At 38.4% G+C, this 22,476-nt stretch overlaps 1 protein-coding gene across 1 annotated transcript in view; it reads right to left on the bottom strand.

Moving 5' to 3' along the window:
* The window catches only part of GTDC1 (glycosyltransferase like domain containing 1), a 150,785-nt gene that overhangs the window by 59,440 nt on the left and 68,869 nt on the right, over positions 1–22,476 (bottom strand). The window contains exon 5 of the mRNA XM_072418120.1: positions 10,171–10,464. Coding sequence (XP_072274221.1) covers positions 10,171–10,464 — 294 coding nt within the window. The remainder of the gene's footprint in view (positions 1–10,170; positions 10,465–22,476) is intronic.

The following is a 22,476-nucleotide window of genomic DNA, read 5'->3' on the forward strand; positions in this document are numbered from 1 at the left end:
TATATTTTACTGTGAAACTGCTAAATACTAAAGTGACCCTGAACCCAAAAATTAAGTATCCATAAAAATAGCAGAGACATTTCTGCACCTAGGCTGTATATTTCTGCAAGTCTGAGATCGTATGCATGGTTGCCCCTGACTGGTATTCTTGGGAAAACTGGAGTGAGATTTGGTGATCTGAATATTGTGCTGCTCACTGTTCTCCTTTTGCAAAAGAGGACCTACAGCGCAAGAATCTCCCTGCTTCTCCTTCATTTGTTGTGTGGATTTGTGCCTCATCCTCTACCCAAATATTAATCACTATGTGGTAGCTCCTACATGAAGGTTGTGTGCACCAAGATGGCTCCTCTATACATTGAAGGACAGTCAGTAACAGAAAAAAAAACAATGGTATGATGACCCCAAGCAATACTGGCAACTCGTCCTTTATCTATCTTCTGCTTACTGTTTTTGGTACAGGAAATATACATGTAGAAATATTGTGAATGTGGAAATAGAATATTTCACAATCTGCAAGCTGGCCTAAGCTTAGAACACACAAATACATTTTAGCAAAATATAAAAATACCACTTGCTAGCATTATACTGCATAAGGAGGGTTAGAGACAATATTGGATCCATTTTACATTGTAAAGAAACTGAATAATCATATTAGTAACCCCCCTTCCCCAATGGCTTTTGCCCCAGTGCATTATTGGTATGTTTTCTACACACTAATTGAGTGCATTCCTATCAATGCCATAAAGTTTTAGTAGATCCACAATCCAGGAAAACATACTGCTAATGGTTGCAATCAATGTAATGTACATGACCTCTATAACTTCCTGACCTTTTCCAATCCTCTTTGTGTTGCTAGGAAACAGGATGTAAATACAACATAAACATTCCTGCAATCAACCAATGATGGGAACTCCCACAATTATAGGAATGATGTAGAAGACAAGCATCACAATGCTGTATCTATGAAGAATGCATGAACATCGGGGCAAGAAATCCGGTCCATAGGACAGGGGTCCATAAGACGGCTCAGTAAAAAACAGTGGCCTCAGGAAGTGTTATAAGCGGCCACTGAACAAGATATAGGTGGACTGCTGTGATGGCTTTCAGTGGCTCTGTGTTGATGACCTAAAACAGAGAATGAGCTATGCTATTGATCTGAGGTTATATAGAATGAGTGTATTCAAGGGTGTCAGCTACTTTTGCTCAACATGTAATGTTGCCAGCAGTCTAATCAGCCTGTAAGAAACTGCAGACAACACACAGAACATCTAAACGTAAAACAATAAAAAATGCATAAATAAAATACTCTGTGGTTAACATTTTTGTCTTACTAACCACATGAAGTATTTTCTCGCTGTGACTATGAGCACTTTTGCCTTACATTTCACATGGAGTTTGTATGTTGTAATTGTGAGTAATTTTCCTAGTGATCGATAGATTTTCTCCCCCAATTCTAAAACTTCTTGATAGGTTAATTCACTTTCTCGTTATATGACTGAGTTATGGACATTACACAGCAAGTTCCTTCAGGGCAGGGACTGGAAAAGGGTTGGGAAGATGCAAATGTGTAAAATATATCAAGAATTAACTAAGGTATATACAGGTTTAATACATCCATTTTGCCTATAGCTTTGGAAAAATGATGTAGTAAACTTTCTGAACAGCAGCCCTCCGTAAAATTAGAGAGGAATTCTGCCTATATACCAATATAAACAACACCCTGCGGTCAATTGTTGGCTGGGTAAAGGTGCAACCAAAGCACTTTCCAGCCAGCTACTTCTGGAATGCAGACAACCAAAAGACCTGAAGGAACATGGTGTAACTTATCCTGCTGGTGGCATTCTGCCATGATAAATCAGTCCTTCATACTGCCTTGATAAATCAATCCTAGTTCCTGATGCCCCCTTCTGCAATAACTAATCCTATCTGGCAATCCCAGCTTCTCTTGTACATAAATTATGTCATCCTGGCCCATCCAATCAAGATGGCCGAAGATCATCTCAAGAAATTAAAAAGAAGGAGATTGGTGGTAAAAAAGATGGTGGCACCTTGCAGCTGAACAGGATAAGCGAGGATTGGTTAAGATCTACTTTGGTTAAGATCTACTTTAGGAAGACCTACACATTTTAAATGATCCTTCCGGTTCTGCAAGATACCTTAAACTGGACATTTTAGCCTGGCTCTTCCTGTACTTTTCTATTGGCTAGTATGTCTGTCATAATTGATGCACCAATAGGAACAGACAAGAAAGAGTGGGGATAGACTTCAAGATTATCAAAATGCATTATAGCCATGATCCCAACCCTACTGAACACCCCTAGTAAGAACTGAGAACTGTAAGCCAGAATTTTTTACCCAACATCAGTTTTTGACCTCACAAAGTTTTTTTGGTTGGCAAATATTTTTACTGACAAACCTAAAAATCTTGTGGAAAGTCTTACAAGGAGTATGAAAGCCACAAAGAGGAGGCAAAACTATAATGATGCCCATGGATTTGAAAAGAGATGAGCAACATGCTCATATCAGTGTGATAGTAGCATGCCCAGCTAATACATGCACAGGTTTTGCATTGCCACAGGGTACCGTTATGGCCCTCACAGCTTAACTTAAAAAAAAAAAGTATATATATTGGAAATAGAATATATATATATATATATATATTTATATATATATTTATATATATATATATTCGTACTGTTCTTCTACATTGTGGTAAGGGAATGATACATACATGCACCACATTTCAAATACTCATTATAAAATTCCTCATAAGCAAACAGATCTGTTCTCCTTTTCAAATCTGCTCACATGAACAGGAAAGTAAGATGAGAATTGTGTCCAAATAGAATAGCTGAAAATCCTAATCAACTGAGCAACCACTTCAAGTGCTTCATTTTTTCCCCATCTCTTTACGACAGAAACTTTTGAAAACTTCCAAGTCACTTCTTCCTTCCGGACAGATAAATTCTTTCCTGCCGTTCTAATCAAGCCCATAAGTCTCCTCACAAGCCGAATGCAGGCCGCTTTGGCTCCCGCTCGCCGGAATCTTTTATTTTCTAATTTATATTCGCCAATTAAAAATAAACTGTATTTCTGCCGGCCGCATTTCCATAAATCAGATGACAAAGCATCCTAACATTAAAGGGCAGGAGTTCAATCCCACGTATTTGCATAGACTCCCTGAAGAAAACAGGAGCTTCTATGAATCCTTGTGGAAGAGCCTTGCTGCGTTAGGATTCTAATGGGCTTAGAACAGTGAATTTTAAAGAAACTGATTGCCACCCCTGTAGCTAGTAAATGTCTAGCAAAACCCGGTGGCATCTGGAGAGGAGAGGAGGAAATAAAAAAAAAAGTGTTTTATCATAAAATTATCCCAGCAGAGTCCATTCTCTGAGATAACATCATCATTGGGTATCATCATCTTCGTGGCTTGTGCTCGGTGCAGGACCGGTGGCTCTGGCACAATATTGCTAGTCATTTATCTGTTGTCAGCACAGGTTACACACTGTAATCCTTGACTGCCTCAGAATTAGAATGTCTTTGATGTCCCCACAAGAGTTTTTTGCCTCGAGGCTTTAGCGAAGCTCGACAGCCTCCTGTTTATTCCTCGTAATCTTCCCTCATCTCCAGGCTAGCTGTGACAGATGGTTATAGGAGCACAATAGTATTAAGAGTTTGATATTTTTTTTTTAATGCCTTGCTCTCTGTACAACAAACAGCTATCAGACGCGGGCCACGAAGTTGACATGGTTCACTTAGGTAATGGCAAACAAACAGCTCAGGCGGATGGCTCCTGTCATTTTTTTTCCTGCTAAAACCCCCGCTTCGTTCCCATTGTATACTCTCAAAGGTAAACTATATTAACCTTATAGAGTGTTATTAAAAAGATAGATCTCTAGTAGTGTTTCTTTGCCGTTCGCATTCCTCTTGCCTTACTCTTTTGATTATGAAAGTAATACTGCTGACATATTGAACAAATATCTAATGTCAACATAAATTTTTAGTGTGTGATAATATTCGGTTTTATATCGCCTCGTGTCATGGAGAAGCCCCCTTCGCATGATGCATAGCACTAAATAACCCAAACAAAATGAGTTCTTCTTGTCAGCTTCTACCTTGTCTGTCCCCAGGCGTCAGTAAAATTGACTGCACGCTAGATTTTCAAAATTAGCCCTAATGCCGATGGTGGAGCTGCCATCCTCGAAGTTTTCTCTGCCGTACTCCGATATTACCCAGAAGGATGGATGTGTCGCTGTAACGTTTTGGCATTTGCTTATGCTGAGGCAGCTTATTTTTTTTTTCCTTCCTTTTTTTTGCTCCGTCTTTGTCGCCAAATTAAAGATAATTTAACTTAAACAATAATGCGCTCAGACACAATGCTGATTTTCTCCCGGCAAGTCACTTAGGGCAATAAAACTAAATTACTGCAAAAACGTGTATATGTAGATGTGCTTGTCGTGTGTTTGTGTCTGTGTGTGCGTGGAGTGCAGGGATGGGTTATTAGGCAGTGGAGTAAAACCCATTTTCCTAAATGAGATTGGTCTTCTTTCATGCAAAATTATTAATGAGGGTAAGGAAAACATGTTAAAAGAGTACTCTGGGCAAAAAGGAGCATTCTGTGATGAATGTGTAATAGGAAACTTATGAGCTAGTTGAATATAGTTTGTATCTGTTTTCACAAAACTGTTAGATGAAAAAGATTCAAAAGCAGAAATTACCTTTAGAAGCAAGTGCATTACTGCAAATTATTACAATTAATGGACCTAAAGATATAGGCTAAAAAGGTTTGTACATCTTCACTTTCCATGTAAGGCTGAGCTTGGCCCCATCCAATCTACACCTTGAGTCTCTGTATGGACCTTTATTGTGACGGGTGGAGTTTTGTAACCAAAATGTCTACAAGGCATGGAAGGGGGGTGTGACCAAGACCAACTTGTACAAGAAAAGTTAAAGCTTGGTGTAGTTACACTTACATTATAGCTTCCGATGTTAGACTGCCATTACAGTCTTGTGCAGTTATCCTTTAAAGTTTGTCTAAATTAAACTTTTTTTTTTACTTAGTTATGGGTACAGTCAGAAGGGTTATAAACCCAAGATTTCAGCGCTCTCTGAGTTCTGAGTGGGAAGATTCACCATCTTTGTTCGTTCCAGTGACCATGTAAGTGGAAATTAAAGTAAAAAAAATGTTTGCGTTAACAAAAGAGTAATAAAAAGGGTGGTCTTTCATTTGGGGGAACTTTTTCTGGGGACAATTATCACTTATCCTTACTTTAGGGAGATAACACCTCACTTCCTGTTGTATGTCCAGGGCATGAGGTGAAGGAAGGCACAGACACAGATGGAAAACAAAATAACTGTAAGGGGTTCTTCAATTCCAAATCTACTGCAAACTAAAAAATACACACTTTAAATCTAATCTAAGTCTAATTTGCTTAGATTTTGTACTAATGCTATTTTCAAATGAAACTTTTCCATTTTCATTTGCTGCCTAATATAGGAAGTTTGTGCCTCCCTTTGCAATGCAGTTGGATCAAGGCTGGTTGGAGGGGCTGGTAGAGTGTCATATAAAAGTGGTGGGCCAAGGACAGTTCAGTTGAGTAGGAAAGAGCTAGATAATGGTGAAAATACTCCAGATCTCCGCTGTAATAGCTGTAATGGACTGGATGCTTTTGTTGGAGCTGAATGGATGCAGAAAGCAAAATAATTAGGTGTGAACAGGAGTTCTGGAGAAGTTATGGGTGCAAGAGTGCTGGATGACAGAAAGTTGTGTAGGGGTGTGTATTCATGGATGAAGAAGATGGTGAATGTAGGAGATATAAGATTGTAATAGATGATTAACAAAAGTTATGGGTTCAGAGGAAGGTGTTAGGTGTAGGGGATAATACATGGTGATCACAGATGCAAAGGATTTATGAGTATTGGGGCGATAAATGTAGAAGATGGTGGATGTAGGGAATAATAGACTGTGATAGAAGATGATGGAATTCTGGGTGCTTGAGGAACAAGTTGTTTAATATAGGGCATCTTAGATATGGATGGTAGATGCAGAAGAGGTATGAGTGTAGAGGTGCTGAATAACTGATATGTTAGGTGTAGGGGGTATTAGATATGGATAATGGGATGAAGAGGAGGCACAGATGATGGGAAAATGGATAACTGTAGGATGGATTACCAGAAATGCTGGTAATATTAGGTTGTGGTTAGAGATGCAAATAAGTTGTTGGGGTATACAGGTGCTGGATGAGAGACACATTGCATGTAAAAAATCCTAAATATGAATGAGAGATGCGGAGGAGATATGATTGTAAAGATGTTGGATGAGTTAGATGTTGCATGTAGGGGATATAAGATGATGATGGGAGATGCAGAAGAGTTATAGGGATGTTGGAATATAAGAAAGCTGTGGGAGATGCAAAAGGTGCTATGGGTGTAGGGCTGCCACAAAAGCAACATTAAGCAAACATGGGTATGGGGGCCTTTAGATGGTTGTGGGAAATTCAGGAGAAGTTGTAGGTGGAAAGTTGCTGGATGTGGGACATGTTTTTATGTAATAGATGTAAGGTGCATATGAGTTATGGGTGTAAAGGTGGTGAATGAGGTGATTGTTAGGTGTAAATGAAGTTGATGGGAAATCCAAAGGAGCTTTGGATTTACAGGTGCTGGATTATGAAAAAGTAGGAGGATACAAAATATTAAATATGGGTGTACAAGTATTGAATGGCGAGATTCTATGTGTAGGACATACAATATGCAACCCCCCTATATTTTGACAAGAGAAAACACTTTTCATTTTTTGTATACGTCATTTACATATGTCATTTTTTTTGTATACCGCCAAAAGGGTGTTTACTTTTCTATTAAAAAAAATTGATAGCAACAGTATTTCGCAATGTGTATTAATCTTTGCAGTCAATTTTAGTGATTTTGACACTACCAGAAGTGTCAAAGGTCGCACTAAACTAAAAATTAACTACTCAAAAAGTGGTTGAACGTGATGGACTTATGTCTTTTTTCAACCTAACCTACTATGTAACTATGTACAAATTAAAGATCAATTCCAAACAAAGCTACAGAATGTCTACTTTTATTACAGACTACAATGTGTATTGTGGTGACAGGCCTCTATTGTGTAGTTAGGCAAAATGTCTGCGAGAAACTATAGCTCATATTTTGCCCTTTTTAAATAAATATCCCCAAAAACAATTTTCTCCTTTATTTTTACTAAATTTCCCCTTATCAACAAAATATTTCTATGAATTCTAGTACACTGGAAGGCAGTTGAGAGTAATTTTTTCCTACAAAAAATAAAGATGGAAAAATGGATAGAAATGTGATCTAGACGTGTGAAGTTGATTAAACAAATCCAAAAGACAGACTCAACTTTCAATCCCTAAATTTGATGTCGGAACATTTAGGGAGAGAGATGAAAATCCCTTTATGGAGCAGATGCTGCAGATGATCAGCGAGAGCTTCTGGAATTTATGCGCTGCAAATCAAATCCTCCGTAAAGGCGATTTGCCCCTGTCGGTGTGGCGCACTTACTGGTTCACCTGCAAACAGAGAACGTGACCCAGTGATCAGCAGCGGCTGCTCTGCAATAAACAGTCCGTAATCTGTGGATGAATTCCCGGTCTAATCAGGCCACATGCAGATTAAACAAACTGCGAGGAATAAAAACTAGATTAAAATATTCGAGCCCAGTGCTGCAAGATTACCGGGACATTTTACCTCTTTAAATCCTAATTTATTTCAGAGGCAAGCTGAAGTTTACAAAAGTACGTCTGCCTTGATTATGGGAGCATGTTACAACACTGCCACTGTTTTGTAATGTAGGTTAACTGTTCATGGTGGTAGCAGGAATTACCAACAAAACTGAGTATATAAAGGAAAACTTTTGGCTTTTTGGATTACAATATATGCTTTAAAAAACTATGCTATATTTAAAACTAATTTCATGCAAAAAAAAAGAAAACAACAGGTAAAGCAAATACATATGTATAGAGAAAAAATAGTTTAGTGCATTTTAAAATATCACTAGATTAAGCAGGGTCCTAACAAGATTTTATAGGTAAAATTTTATTAAAATCCACTATTAGTAGCAGGTGGTCAGTAACATACTCTTATTTACCATCCTCCTAAAAACATTTTCACTTTTCCCAGTCAAGTAAATGCTCACCCCTAATCCATATGCACAACTGCCATGATATCCCAGTGCTCAGTTGGAGTCCTCTAGAAATACCCAATGTCTCTGAGAATGGAGGAAAATGTGACCTCATTCCAAAATACATTGCTTAGGCCCATGCAGCTAATCATTAGGATGAAACAATGTAATGTGAGCAGAATGATGACATCCGAAGAAGAAAAGAAAAAGTTGGGGTCCAACTGTTTATCTTTGATATCAAGTCGAGTCCTTCTTCTTCTCCACTGGTGTCAAACATTACTTACTAATGGATAATATGATATATACATTTTGATATGTAAACTTCTGGTCTCTTAAGAAGTACCAAGGGGCGAGGCCAGCGTGATGATTCAACCCCCAGGGTGTGATGTTATGTGCCAGGCTAAATGGGATGCATTATGGATGCATTAAGGGGGTTCTGGTAGATCATAGACTTAATAACAGCATGCAATGTCAAGCTGCAATATCTAAAGCTAGCAAAGTACTTTCTTGTATTAAAAGAGGAATAGACTCCAGAGATAGAGACATTATTCTGCCCCTGTACTAAGCATTGGTCAGACAACATCTGGAATATGCAGTCCAGTTTTGGGCACCAGTTCAAAAAAAAAAAAAACTGTTGAATTGGAGAGAGTGTGGAGAAGGACAACTAAACTAATAAAAGGAATGGAGGAGCTCAGCTATGAGGAGAGATTAGCTGAACTGAATCTATTCTCCCTTGAGAAGAGACGTTTAAGGTGATCACCCTGTATAAATATATAAACGGTCCATATAGAGAACTCTCTTCCCCATTATACACTTTGAAATCAAACAAGATGGCACTCTTTGCGTCTGGAGGAAAAGAATTTTAAGCTCAGGATAAGGAAGGAATTCTTCACTGTAAGGTCTGTGAAAATGTGAAAACGGCTTCCTTAGGAAATAGTTTCAGTAACTAATATAGATTACTTGAAGAAAAAAAAAAGCTGGATGTTTTTCTAGAAGCACAGAATATACTGTAACTAGGTATAAAGGTGTTAAAATAAAAATAACAGTGACTGATACAGGGAACATCCGATTGCCTCAAGGAATCAGGAAGTTTTTTTTCACCTGTTGAAGCAAATTGTACTAAGGGTTTTTTTGCCTTTCTCTGGACCAACTATTTCTTACAGGGTATTATTTTGGGATATGTTTATTTCCCTAGTGGTTGAACTTGAAGGACTTATGTCAAACTAATATGCCAAACTAACCTACTATGTAACTATGTAAGGATGCTGCAAGCTAAAGAATGCAGAAGATGAAACAACATTGGATCTTACAGCAGTGAGTTTGATGGGGACATCACTTAGGAGGAGGTGACTATTGCAGCAAGTAGATTTAATACTTAAAAGGCAATGCTACCAGGTGAGAAATACTGCATCCTCAGCACCCAGTATGACCAAATTATCACCTAAGAGGAAAGGCAGAGAGCCGGAGGTGCTGGAAATTCATACTCAATATCCGAGCAGAGTACATTTTCGAGTGTTCTCCCTGCAACCTAAAGCCACCCCTCTCCAACTCAGCCTTCAGGTGCACAGAAGGAAGGAATGGGCATCAACAGCGTGGCAGTGCTGGACAGGGAAATGAGAAATTTAGTTTGTCTTAGACATATAGGAAGGGAACTGCAACATGAGTTACCAGCATTGCACCTTGAATTACAGGCTGCTGCACAAAGAACATTTCAGCATTTATTTAAGTGAGGTCGCGGCTTTATTATGACAGGTTTTGGTCTGTTTCTGGAGTTCACCTTTAAAGTAAAAAAATAATTGTTTACCAATTTATTATGTCATGGCAGATTTTTTTCTACTCCAGAATGGACACACCCAAATGTGTTAAGTTGATGGGCACATTGGTGATAAAAATAATACAAAGCAGATTGCTGGTTTAGTTGTTCTGCAGAGTTAGACACACAAATAAATTTGCAAACATATTTCTATACATATGTCCACACACATGATAAAGAAGTATTGAGTGCTTACCATCTGTGAGGCCAGACAATATGCAAAGGCCTCTGGGAATCAGCACCTAAACTTGAAGAGGATGGCTCTGACATCATCAGATTTACAGTTTCCAAAGTATCTTCTCTCAGCGAGGTGGAAATTAATTCTGCTGATTGTAGGATCTGGTCTTGTTCTGATTGCTTCAGTTTTGGCTGATGTGAAGGCTCTCTGGTAGACTTTTCTGACTCATCTGACAGTTTAGAGGAGTCTTCTGAGCTCTTAAAGGACTGCAAGTTGTTCTGTTGTAAAAGACGCTTGTGGTCAGCCAAGAACCTGCAAAGAGGGATATTTATTATTATTATTAATATTAATATTATTAATAATATTAACATTATTATTATTATTATTATTATTAATAATAATAAACAACAGTATTTATATAGCACAAAATATTATGCAGCGCTGTACATTAAATAGGAGTTGCAAATGACAGACAATACAGTCAGTAACACAAGAGGAGGACCCTACCCAGAAGAGCTTACAATCTAAGAGGTGGGGTAAGCAGCACAATAGGAGAGGGATATGGAATAGTGGGTAAGCAGCAAGAGTTTTAAGAAGACGGGAAGGCAAGTTAGAAAGGATGACAGCAATTCAACATCTCAGTCAGTCTTATAGTAACATGAAATAAAACACCACAGTGGCAGAAAGCTTTTACATAATTATTATAATATGTCTATTTCATACTATACAAGTCAAGTGTTAGGCAGATGTAGTAGGTGTTTAAAGGGCACATAAAGTCCGGTTGAGGTCAGGTAGGTGTCAGTGGGCAGAGCTGTGACTTCTAGAGAAATAACTGCAAGAAAAAATATTAGCAATAGGACATTAAAGAGCATAACTGGATTTATTAGCTTGTGGGTCACATTCAGAAATTAGAAGTCTTGATGTGTCACCACACATGTACTACTTAAAAAAAATGTTGTTGACAATATTTCAATTAGATTATCTAAATGAAGCTTTAACTGGTCAATCATGCTAAAGGCAAGTGTGTTAAAGTACTCAGACCCTGATGAGACTTTGTAAGCTTTGATGGTTCCCTAACCTTAGGCAATGGTTGGAGAGCACTGGTAAATAGTATGGAGAAAAGTCACACAATCAGGGGTTTAGCTTAGTGTTTCTCAACCTTTCTTACATGGGGGAACCTTGAAATAACTATCAGGTCTTCAAGGAATTCCTGCTATAATTACTATATCAACAGCTCCTAGTATATTAGCTTGGTGATCATTGGGAAGAATGCCTCTCACATTACTGGCCAGTGGGAGGGCTGCCACCTTTACAGATAGCCAAAAGGATCCTTGGTGTCAGTGGTAACTCCTAGCAACCTCTGGAAGAAACCTGGTTGGGAAACACTGGCTTAGATAGTACCAGAACAAATTTTTCTAAGTAAATGATCACTGGTATCACCTAAACTGACCTGAGAGGCACAAGTTGCTCGTTGCTCAAGGAGTCCCTAGAAACTTCCAGAGGAACCCTGGTTGAGAAACACTGATTTAGCATACACAAGCTGCTACATAAGAATCCCCTTTAGATTTTACAAAAAGTATGAATTGCAGGGTCATGTTGATTTCTAATCAGTTTTTGTCTAATGAAGAAAGCTGTTCCACTACATACCTCAAGAGGACAAGAGGATTGTAAAATTAGAGATGACACAGTTGGTTTAAGTAAGTCCTCATATTATACATTTTGGTAAATATAAATTTGAATTTCCAGAGATTTTATGCTCAGTTTGCAATAGGTATGGTAAATCTAAAAACCCATTAATAGCAGATCTACATCCTGAAGGTCAGGATGCCGGAAACTGTGACTATATACTAGTTAACTTTTCTTTACCGCATACAGATTTGCAAAAACACCTGTGGAAATATGCCTATGTACTAACAGTCATTGTCATCAACACTCATTCTAATCAGAGCTATATTTACACATCATGCAACCTAGTCACCCCTAATTATGATGCCCTCTTGTACAAGCTTTGTCCCTTGACTACTTTGGATAAAAACTCATGCTAGAATGCACTGCTGATGGCAGCATGGGATCTGCTTTATATTCACAGATAACTTTCCACCGTACACACCATCAAACAGAGCAAATTAGAGATGGTTTAATGTCTCCTGAAATGTAAGGAGACTAATGAGCCTCTCAACATGGTTTAGTGCATTGTTGAGGAAATGTTCAAAGTTGTTCTCACACTTTGCATAACCCATGTAAAAAAAAACAAAAAACAACAACAACCAGATTTGGATCTGGATCCGAATTGGTTCTCTGATATAAGGAAGCAACACCCTGCTTATCTACCATGATAGCAACACATAGAAAAATAGTAAAGGATAAGGCATTGATAATTCAGTGGTAAGGAAAAGACCAACTGTAAAGAGCCAACAGGCAATATTGGTGATTAGTCTTTGTCTTCTTCTTGTCTTTGATTGGGGGAGGCACAGTTTCTATATTTTAGAAAAAAAGCACCCATTGGCATTGGAAAATTAAAGCCCTGATGTGATTCCACTAGCCAACAGGGAATTAAATCTGTATCGCTCCCAAATCAACTTTAACCTTGTCAGAAGCACTGTCCTTCCCTTATGTATTATGAATTAATGTTTTCCTGAGGAAGACTATGTCTAGATATTGAGCTATGACTTGTATCTGCATATCTGTATCATACATGTTTAATCACTTACCTATCTGTTGAGGTGGCTTATCAGTTTATCAATTAATGTAATATTAAATACACCTGCCATGAAAAAAACCCCTATTTTCTACATTCTACTTTTCTTTGACTGGGGAAGGTAGTTTCTATAGTTTAGTCCTCTTTAAAAAGCTCCCATTATCATTGGAAAACGAAAGCAATAGAACACATTACTACAAACAAATTCTTACACGTGAAAAAGCCCAGAGGCAAAAATACCCCCAGACATGATACTGTTAATTTTATATGTTTCTTATTGTTTTAGTGTTAGTCTGTTTATTTATAACACCTCTTTCCATCAAAAGAAAAATTCTCCTGGATCATAGCCACAGCTACATTTAATCTGTGATCCATTGTTGTAGGGAAAGACTGGAATAAAAAAGAGTGGAAATATACTGATGTCATTGTCAAATAAGACTAACCACATTAAAGGTCTTACTCTGGCTCTGGTTTGTGTTACACCAAATTAGGGGGGAGAGACTTGGTTCTATGGCACATTGTTTCAAAACCCTGCAGTTTCATTCCAGAATCCAAAAAACAAAACCTGGATGGAAACAGCTCTTACAGATCACTTAGTTGTTGACAGAAAAATATTTGGATTGTTGAAAAATAAAATGACATAAAAAACACTGACAAATATTTTTCTTAATTTGCAGTACCGTGACAGCTGGCATCCCGCTTCTACAATCTTCAGGACTGCAATGTGGGTGGCTGCTTCTAGTGGTCATATCCCAACATGACGACATGTAAGTTTGTCCAGCATTAATTACAGAGCAGTGGTGCTGACATTTATTAAAAAGGTGGGAGTGGCGGCACCAAGAGGGCTAAACCATGAGCATGCTTTTTTATTCCTGCCATATCCAGATTTCACAGATAGACTGCCATAGCAGCTTTATAAAAACAATGCATGCAGGATAAAATGTCAAAATCAACTGGTCATGCAGAGTGAACTAGTATTTCCAGAGCATCTAGGGAAATTTGAAGACCCTTTTAACACCCCTAAGGTCAATTCTTATCATAGCTGAACAAGAGAAATTTGCTATTTGTAAGAAAAAGTTTTAAATCCTGGACCATATTCATTCCAGGTTTTCTGGATCACCAAGTTTCACTGATGAAAATGTATCATTTCCAGCCTTGGAGAGCTTTCATAAATCAGGCCCAATATGTCTTTATGGAGATGGCTTTGTGCACAGGAGACAGTCGAGCTGAAACAGAAAAGGCCTTCCTCAAACTTTATCAAAATTTAAAACTCACAAATGTCTTTGTATGCTATACCATTATTCCTTAAAAAAAAACCTAAGTTAAATAATATGAAGGAGTATCCGCACATATTTGGTCATACATTGCAGTTGAGATGAACAGGTGCCCACATATAAATATATAGAGGATGAATGTGATTTAGCATACAAGGTCCAGACCAACACTTAATTTTCTAGGGTATATCAAGAGCTATTTTAAACATTTAACCCTCATCTTCTATAACATCTAGCTGAATGAAAAAAAAAGAGACTGAATATATGTATAAAAAAAGCTTTACATAGTCCTAATGATTCTCAGTCTGATTATCAAAAACTGTTCTGCTTTAACGTCTTCCATGTTTTAGGCAATGACGATCTTAAAGTCTCCTTCTCATTAAAATATAAGGAAGATGTCCGACCAAGGCAAAAAATAAATAAATGAATAGGCAGCCGCCATCTGCGAGCAGTTACTTGATAAACGAGAAGTTCATTTAGCCCGAGTGATTGAGTTTGCGATGGTGCTAAAGGCTGTTAATCATTTGTAAAAACCGTCCAGAACGAGTGACTCGTATTACCTTCCATGCCGCGACGTGTACATTAGTAATGACAGATTTCCATTAAAATAGTGATATTACCAAGTTTCCTCTGCAGCAAGAGCACCGTGAAACATTAAAAAAAAAAAAATGTTCAAAGAGGCTAAGATCACTGATAGCTGCGTAGAGCTGGATAATGGCGAACATTAACTGAAAAACGATACTGTACCCTTAATTCACCTCCTCATTATTTGGTTGCATCTTTATTTTATTAAATTAATGCAAGGATACTAAAAGAATGCAATTTCCTGTTTTTATGGAAATCCTTCTAATCAGGCTTCCCGCTTCCCCCCTCTGTCCCTCTTGCAAGCACGGAGACAGCATTTAACAAAAGTACTTTGCAAGATGCAGGAGGCTAGGCCATGATAACACTTTAATAGTTAAGTGACTTTATGAGAAAAATGCTTCCAAATGTTTTCTAAACCTTCCAAACCGCACCAAAGAACATTATCGTAATATTATATTTCCCCCTCAACGCCATTATTTAAGCTCGCTATCCTTAAAGCGAGACTTGGATGCGGGTGGAACTTATAAATTCTTTAAAGCAAAAACTAGAAAGTTTGGAAAAGTAACGTGTCCCAAATGGGTGATTGCAAATATTTATCTAAAGCTTCTTCACAGCTGGACCGCTAGTTATCACAGTGATGGTGCTTTGTGAGAGATTTGGACAGATGACAGTTCCTAACAGACAGGCTTCAAGACAGGTGCATTGTGGGAATCCAGAGTGATGTGATCTTAGCTGATTTCCGATAATGGTTTTTGATTAAAGAAAACCTGTCCTGAGAAAGGTGAATAGATAAGAACTTCACACTGATTTTGCTGATCTGCATGATGTTTAGGGTTAGTGACTCAAAATAGTAAAGCATGAAGGTCAGGGTAATAATTAGCTAGCTTTGGTAGTCTCCAAGTGCTCATCCAAAAGGTTTACTTTAAAACCAAACCCAAACTGATGGTTTCCTATAAGGATCTTCTGGAAACACATAGGCATTGTTATTCCTACATCTTCATAGTTGTATATGTGCTGTGTGATTATCCAAGACATTTTCCATAGACTTGGAGTGAAATGTAGTACTGTGGTCAGCATGGTTGTCTTTGCTAGAAAGAAAGGTGCACCACCAAGTATCTCCCTGCTTCATGTATTCTGTAGATCTCAGCGTCCTTCACTTTTCCTTCTGCATTTTGATTATTACCACCTTAGTCAGTTTTTTTAACCAGTTTTTAAATGTATTTTAACGGCACCAAAATACAATAATTCCATCTAATACAAATTGATTAATCATGAAAACATAATTTATTGTACATTAAAAACACAAGAAAGTTGTATAGACAAAAAAACTAGAGTATACAAATTTTGTTGTTAACAATTCTAATATATATTCTAATAATTGTTACATTTTCATTTCTCAACGCATTTCACAATATATATTGCTTCCTCGGGAGGCATTTAACACCAAAAAAAAAACAATTGTTAAATCTCTTTCAATCTTGTCAACCACAAAAATGGGACAAATAATAGAATATATATACACTAGAATTGTTAACAACAAAAATTGTATACTCTAGTCTTTTGTCAACACCACATTCTTTGGTGTCAGTACAAATGTCAATAAATGCTGTCTATTGATTGATATGTATGTAGCAGTGTAATTCTATGGATTATCTCCTGTATTAAATTAATATAAAATATATTACCACTCCTGTCATCAAAGCTCAATCAATGGTTGTAGTTATGACATTAAGTAACAAAGCCCTGCCTGTACCAAAATGGCCACTTTCATTTAAATACACAATGCAAAACAAGGCATGGTAAATCAGTAATGTGGAAAAGAGCTGCAGGTAAGGAGTTATCTGTCCACTACAGAGTAAAGCCTACATACCAGACATCTTAAGAGCCCATTTACATCTATTCATTGTGGGGTGTTGCAGTACTAAGCGCATGACTACAATGCACCATACCATGTCATCCTCACCTTGCATAATGATATGATCCTTGGGGGTTCCTAAATATTGCATTTCTTTTGACGTGCTGTACAAATGTAAAAAAAGACCCCCGGGTTTACACACCCCAGGTGTGCTACATGCTCTTTGATATAATACGCAGTATAACCTAAATTCCCACCACCTATCCCTATTAGTCAGGAAATGGTAACAGATTTAAATCTCGGCTGCATAAAACAGTCAATGTATGTGGAAGACTTCCAACAGGTTACTCCATATGTGATTAAATGTATAACAAAACATAGGAAGGTAAAGAGTGGGAACCACAAGCAGGACACACATTGCACAGACATACCCTGCCCCTGCCACTATCAGAAAGCAATGGTGTGCAGTGGATATTGAAAGGAGTGCACCTTGACAGGAAATGCCTAAACAAAAGATGAAGGAGATCAGCAGCATGGAAATGATAAAAAGGCAAACTAAATGTTATCTAGCTAGGGGTCCGATTTGCCCTGGAACTTAGTCTGTGTATGCACATGCAATATTTGTTGTTGCAAAAAAATATTTCACAATGCTTTCCAACGACAAAAAAACTACTCGATGCATGAACGAGCACAGTACATACAGCACCGTTCTGCTTTATGGAGAGGGGAGGGGGAGAACAAGAGATTGGCACCCTGCTGTGCTCTCTCCTCTTCACTTCCATTATGATCCTTCCTTGTTTGACATCCATGGATCAGCCAGGATGGATGACAGAACAACAAACAAAGAGCGCTGTACAAATGTCAGATTCTCCTCTGATATCAACCCTAAAGCAATTATCGGACGAGAATCATCTGACGTGTGTACATAGCCTTAGCACTGCAGCATCACTGGAATAACTGGACACATGCAATGTATTGTGAATACATTTGTTAGCGTAATAAAATTTTTTTCAGTGGATGGATTTGTATTCAAAGTAAACACCAAAAAAAGAAAACCCCCATATATGCCGTCAAAAGCACCTACGCCGATTCTATGAACCAAAATGTCTCTCTCACACTCATCATCATTGGCATCCAGTTGAAATCTGTGGCCTCACAGGTTGCGTACAGTTAGAAAAATAGCTGCTTTTGTATCACATAATACACACGTCCCTCGTCCAAAATCCATAATCCATACAGAGCGTTAAATACATATCTACAGAATGTAATTATATGTTTCACTGAAGCCCCCATCAAAGGCTTTGCGGTGGGCTCTCTCCAGAATCGATACTGTAATGTTCTGTGCTCGCATAATCTTACCGGGCTCTCATCTTGCCAACAGCCCGAACTTGGCAGTTTATTGGCAGTTAGTTCTGGCACCGTGCTGGAGCCGTTAAAGGCAGCTTAGAACTTACAGGTAAGTAATGTTATTAATGTATGAGAAATGTTCCACTTGGTACATCTGGTTTTGATAACTGACTTTCTATGAAGATATATTTTCTCTCGTGTGAAATGGGGAATGTATATATAAAGTGCATACACCTATCCATACTTTCATAACGCAGAGCAACAACTCCATCTTTCATGAAAACTCTTGCACAGAGGCCTTTCATCACTACAGCTGAAATGCACAACCAGTGATGCCATGAACTTTAGATATTCATAGTGGCTCATTCTGAGAAGCAGAGCAATGGCCAGTGATCAAAATGATGGACAAATCACCACAACAAATATTAGTTATATGTAGATAAGTGGAAAAATGAGCTCTGTTTATTTCTTGTGAGAACTATGAAGCATACCAATGACAATATTCATATATATGTGGTAACTGGATAGGAAGTGCTTTCACTTTCGGACAGTGGGCCTGATTTATGTAAAGCTCTTCAAGGCTAGATAGACTATCATGAGTGAACCCTTGTTGATCCAGCAAACCAGGAATTGATCACGGAAGCATGTGTCAACCAATAGCAAATTATTTTTAAGGCATTCATCCCAGGTTTGCTAGATTGCCCACATTTTCTTATGATAGTCTATCTTCACCAGTCTTGGAAAGCTTTAGTATATCAGGCCAAGTGTAACACCTCCATTTTGTTGTTCTGTAGTCCTAACATAATTCCTGAAAACATTGTTTGAGGCAGAACTGTACACCAAAGGGCTGCATTGCAGTGAAGCAAATTAAAATGAAAGTAATTTATAATGAGTAGTAAATTCTTCCACCTGCCATGTCAGTGCATGTACAGCTCAGTGGAGCTCAGGAACCTGGTGATATTTATAAAATCTCATGCACATTCAAGGGAGATAAAGCGTACCTAAACTCAGAATTTTTACTTTACATAAAAGGGTAGACAACCCTTTTATGTAAGGTAAATATTCTGTTGTTTGTTGGTCCTTTCGTCTAAAGGGAGAAAAAAAAACAATCTCATGCATGCGCAGTGAGATTGGCAAGTTTTTTTCCCAAACTATGTCACCTGATCTGGCTCCTGTGTCGGGTGATGTATGAAGAAGTACCTGGAAGAAGAGGTAAAGATGGCCGCGTCTGGGGCACCGGACCAAGGACGGGTGCCGGGACGACGCGGGACCCGATGGAAGAGACTTCCGGACTGATCGACTGCACTGAGGGATTGAAGGTAGGTGTATTTTTTTTTTTGTTTGTTTTGGGCACATTTGAGTTTACTTCCTCTTTAAGTCATCCTGACCCAGCCAATGAGAATGGCGGAAGCTTCCAAAACTTAAAGAAGACCTGGCAAAAAAAGTCAGTGGCAGCTTTGGGGCTGTTGGGGAGATAGTGGTCATCGCAGTGCTGAGGAGGGGAGTTTGGCAAGTCATGTTCTATACTGTGCAAATATGCTGTACATGTTATGGCAAAACTCTGGGTGCCTGCAGTGAAATGTATTAAAGTTTCATTTCACTAAAAACAGACCTAAAACCAAAATGAAAAAAAAAGACCAGGCAGGTATTTTATTGTAGAAGAGACAGGTGATGTCTCCCCTGCAATAAAACAAGCGCACCTGCCTGACTGCAATTTTTTAATTGCGCTCACCTGTCCTCGCTCCAACGCAGGTACCACCATCTTCATCCAATATATTTCTTAGAGTCAGGCCTTCAGCTAGCTTGATTGGCCTGGGCCAGGATGAGTAACTACTGCAAAGGAGCATTGGCAGCTGCAGGGGAAGCCAGAATCCACCAAGCATACAAAGCTTAGCGGGTTTTGACAGATGAAGAAGCAATTAGGCAAGTAAGTGTGTTTTGTAGCAGTAGGAACATCATCTGTCCCTTTCTGCAACAGAAACTTGACTGATCATTCATTATCAAAGTGGAAATGTAATTCCATTTTTAAGTAGTACAAATTGCTACAGTTTATTTATTATTATTTTTATTATTAAACAGTATTTATTTACAGTAGGGCCAACATATTACAGAGCATTGTACATTAAATAGGGGTTGCAAATGACAGACAGATACAGAGAGTGACACTAGTGGAGAGGACCCTGCCCCAAAGAGCTTACAAACTAAGACAAGGGGGAAGCAGATTGCAATAGGAGGGGAGATATGAAATGTTGGATTTGAAAGCAGCGAGGGTTTTAGTAGACAGGTAGGCAAGTTTGAAAAGATGGGTTTTGAGTGCTCTTTAAATGAGCGGAAAGTAGCAGCAAGACGAATAGGACTAGGAAGACTATTACAGCGAGTTGGGGCAGCTCAGGAAAAATCTTGGAGCTGTGTGTGTGATGAGGTTATGAGAGAGGAAGTCATTAGTAGATCATTGGAGGCATGAAGAGAGCCTATCCCTTTATTGCTGTCTCTGTACAGTCATTTTCTGATTGCTAGAAGCAGCACAATGAGACAATCAGTTGTTCTGCAATGCTTATAGGAGGAGAGAGCAGAGTGGCTGGGAGATGAGGTTATCAGTTTGCAGCTAATCCAAAAACCAGTAGTTGGACAGACTGAAGCAGAGAAAAATCAGGCCTCCTGTCTAAATTTCACAACTGGATGGACAGAAATACAAATTGTTTAGCAGGTAAATCAGCTCGCATATATGTATTTCATCCTTGTTATTTAGCCGTCTGCCTGGAGTTCAGCTTTAAAAGTCTACAATACAGCAGGCTAATGGCAATTCTGCTACCAACTAGACCTAAAAGGACATTTTCATCAAGTGCAGAAAATCAGCGAAAATATTAAATGGATCTTGGAAGAAGAAAGAAAAGAAAAAAAAAAACGATTATGAATCCACAGTTTTGTTTGACTGTATAATCTATTTAAGATTAAAATTACTGCCATAAAAAGCCACTTTCTGAATGTAATTTCACAAAAACATCATCACAAAGGCTCTAACTGCTATTTGTGTCAGAACGTATTTTAAACAGTTCTAATCATTTACCTTTGCGGACACTTAATTAAAATTACAAAACCAATTTTAATCTGTAGTCCAATTAATATGCAAATGTATGCAAATGTGGTAAATCAAGGTGGTGATTAAGTTAAGGACACTCTATTTCATGTCTGCTTTAAGTGTGAAAACAAACAATCTTTCTTGTAATTGTACTGATGGATTGTGATGTTTATAAGGTTAGGATGGGGTACAAATGTTTATGCATCCACATTACGCCAAAACAAAGATTTTATACTCTAGAGTGATTTAGCTTCCTGCCTACATTTCGTTGCAACAAAGTCATTCGGCAGTCATCTTCGGAATTAAAATAAGGTCAAAGCAAAGTTAAATTTCTATGTCAGCCATTTGTACAGCTATTTAAAATTCCACAATCACTTTGTGATGTGTTAGGTAAGAGCCAAGAAGGCTCAAACAGCATATCATCTTCCTATAATATTAACTGCTCCTAATGTGCGGCTTTATCTTATGTTTTGCCAGACAAAGAATCCTTGTGATATAAGAAAGGGGCATACATTTCTGATGGGCTTAAACGTACCCTTCAAAACCGCACTGAAGTCTTTGGAAGGGATGCAGTTCACCTGTTCAGGAGATCATCCGTGTTCATCTGTTTGAGATTGGGCATGCGCCAAGGGGCTTTCTAGTAATGTAAAAAAAAAGTTCTCAATCTCATGCATGTGCAGTGAGATCTGCAGTTTTTGTTTCTACTTTTGGAGAAAGACGCGTCACTAGATCTCACTCCTGCGCAGTGCAGATCAGGTTATGTGAGGAAGGACCCATAAAAAAAAGATGATGATGGTGATGGCATGGAGCTTGCTGGGCTCAATTTGTTTTTTCTAGTGAAAAGTTCCACTTTACCCTTCATGTTTCTGCACATGGATTCCCTTGGCTACTGTGTTTATTCACTTTCCTCCCACCTAACAGAGTTGGTGTCTGGTATTTGTCCATTTTAGCACCCAATGTTTTCAAACAACTATTATGGGAACGCAGATAAGAAAAAGACTTGAAAACCCAGGGGGGATCTGAGACACCTGCCTGTAATAGAAGCAGGTTTATATTTACCTATCCAAAGGGCTGTTTGCATAAAGTGTTGGCCAACTGTGGCCAAATGTGCCAACATTTTTTATATGTCTTCAGTGTTCTCCCCAGCCTCCTTTAGCTGGGCACACTACCCGGAACTTTTCAGTAACTGCCCAGCTGTTTTTGGGTGCTTACTAAAAAGTTAGGTCACAATACAGGGGCTGCCACCCTCCTACAGCTTCTTCCCACTCAGCTTAAAAAACATTTTGGGGCAAATACTGGTCTGGGAATGTGGATTAGTGTGTCTTCAGCAGTACTCCTCACTACTGCCCTACTTTATTACAGTGTCCTGCATTGACTAGGGTTTGGCAGAAGGAACCATAACAGCCAGTAGGGGATTTTTTCCACCCCCCGATGGGGTTGCTTTAGGGCTTTTAAAGAAAATAGGATTACCCACTAATGATGTTTG

Source organism: Pyxicephalus adspersus, chromosome 7 (assembly GCF_032062135.1).
Source record: "Pyxicephalus adspersus chromosome 7, UCB_Pads_2.0, whole genome shotgun sequence".
NCBI classification, from domain to species: Eukaryota; Metazoa; Chordata; class Amphibia; order Anura; family Pyxicephalidae; genus Pyxicephalus; species Pyxicephalus adspersus.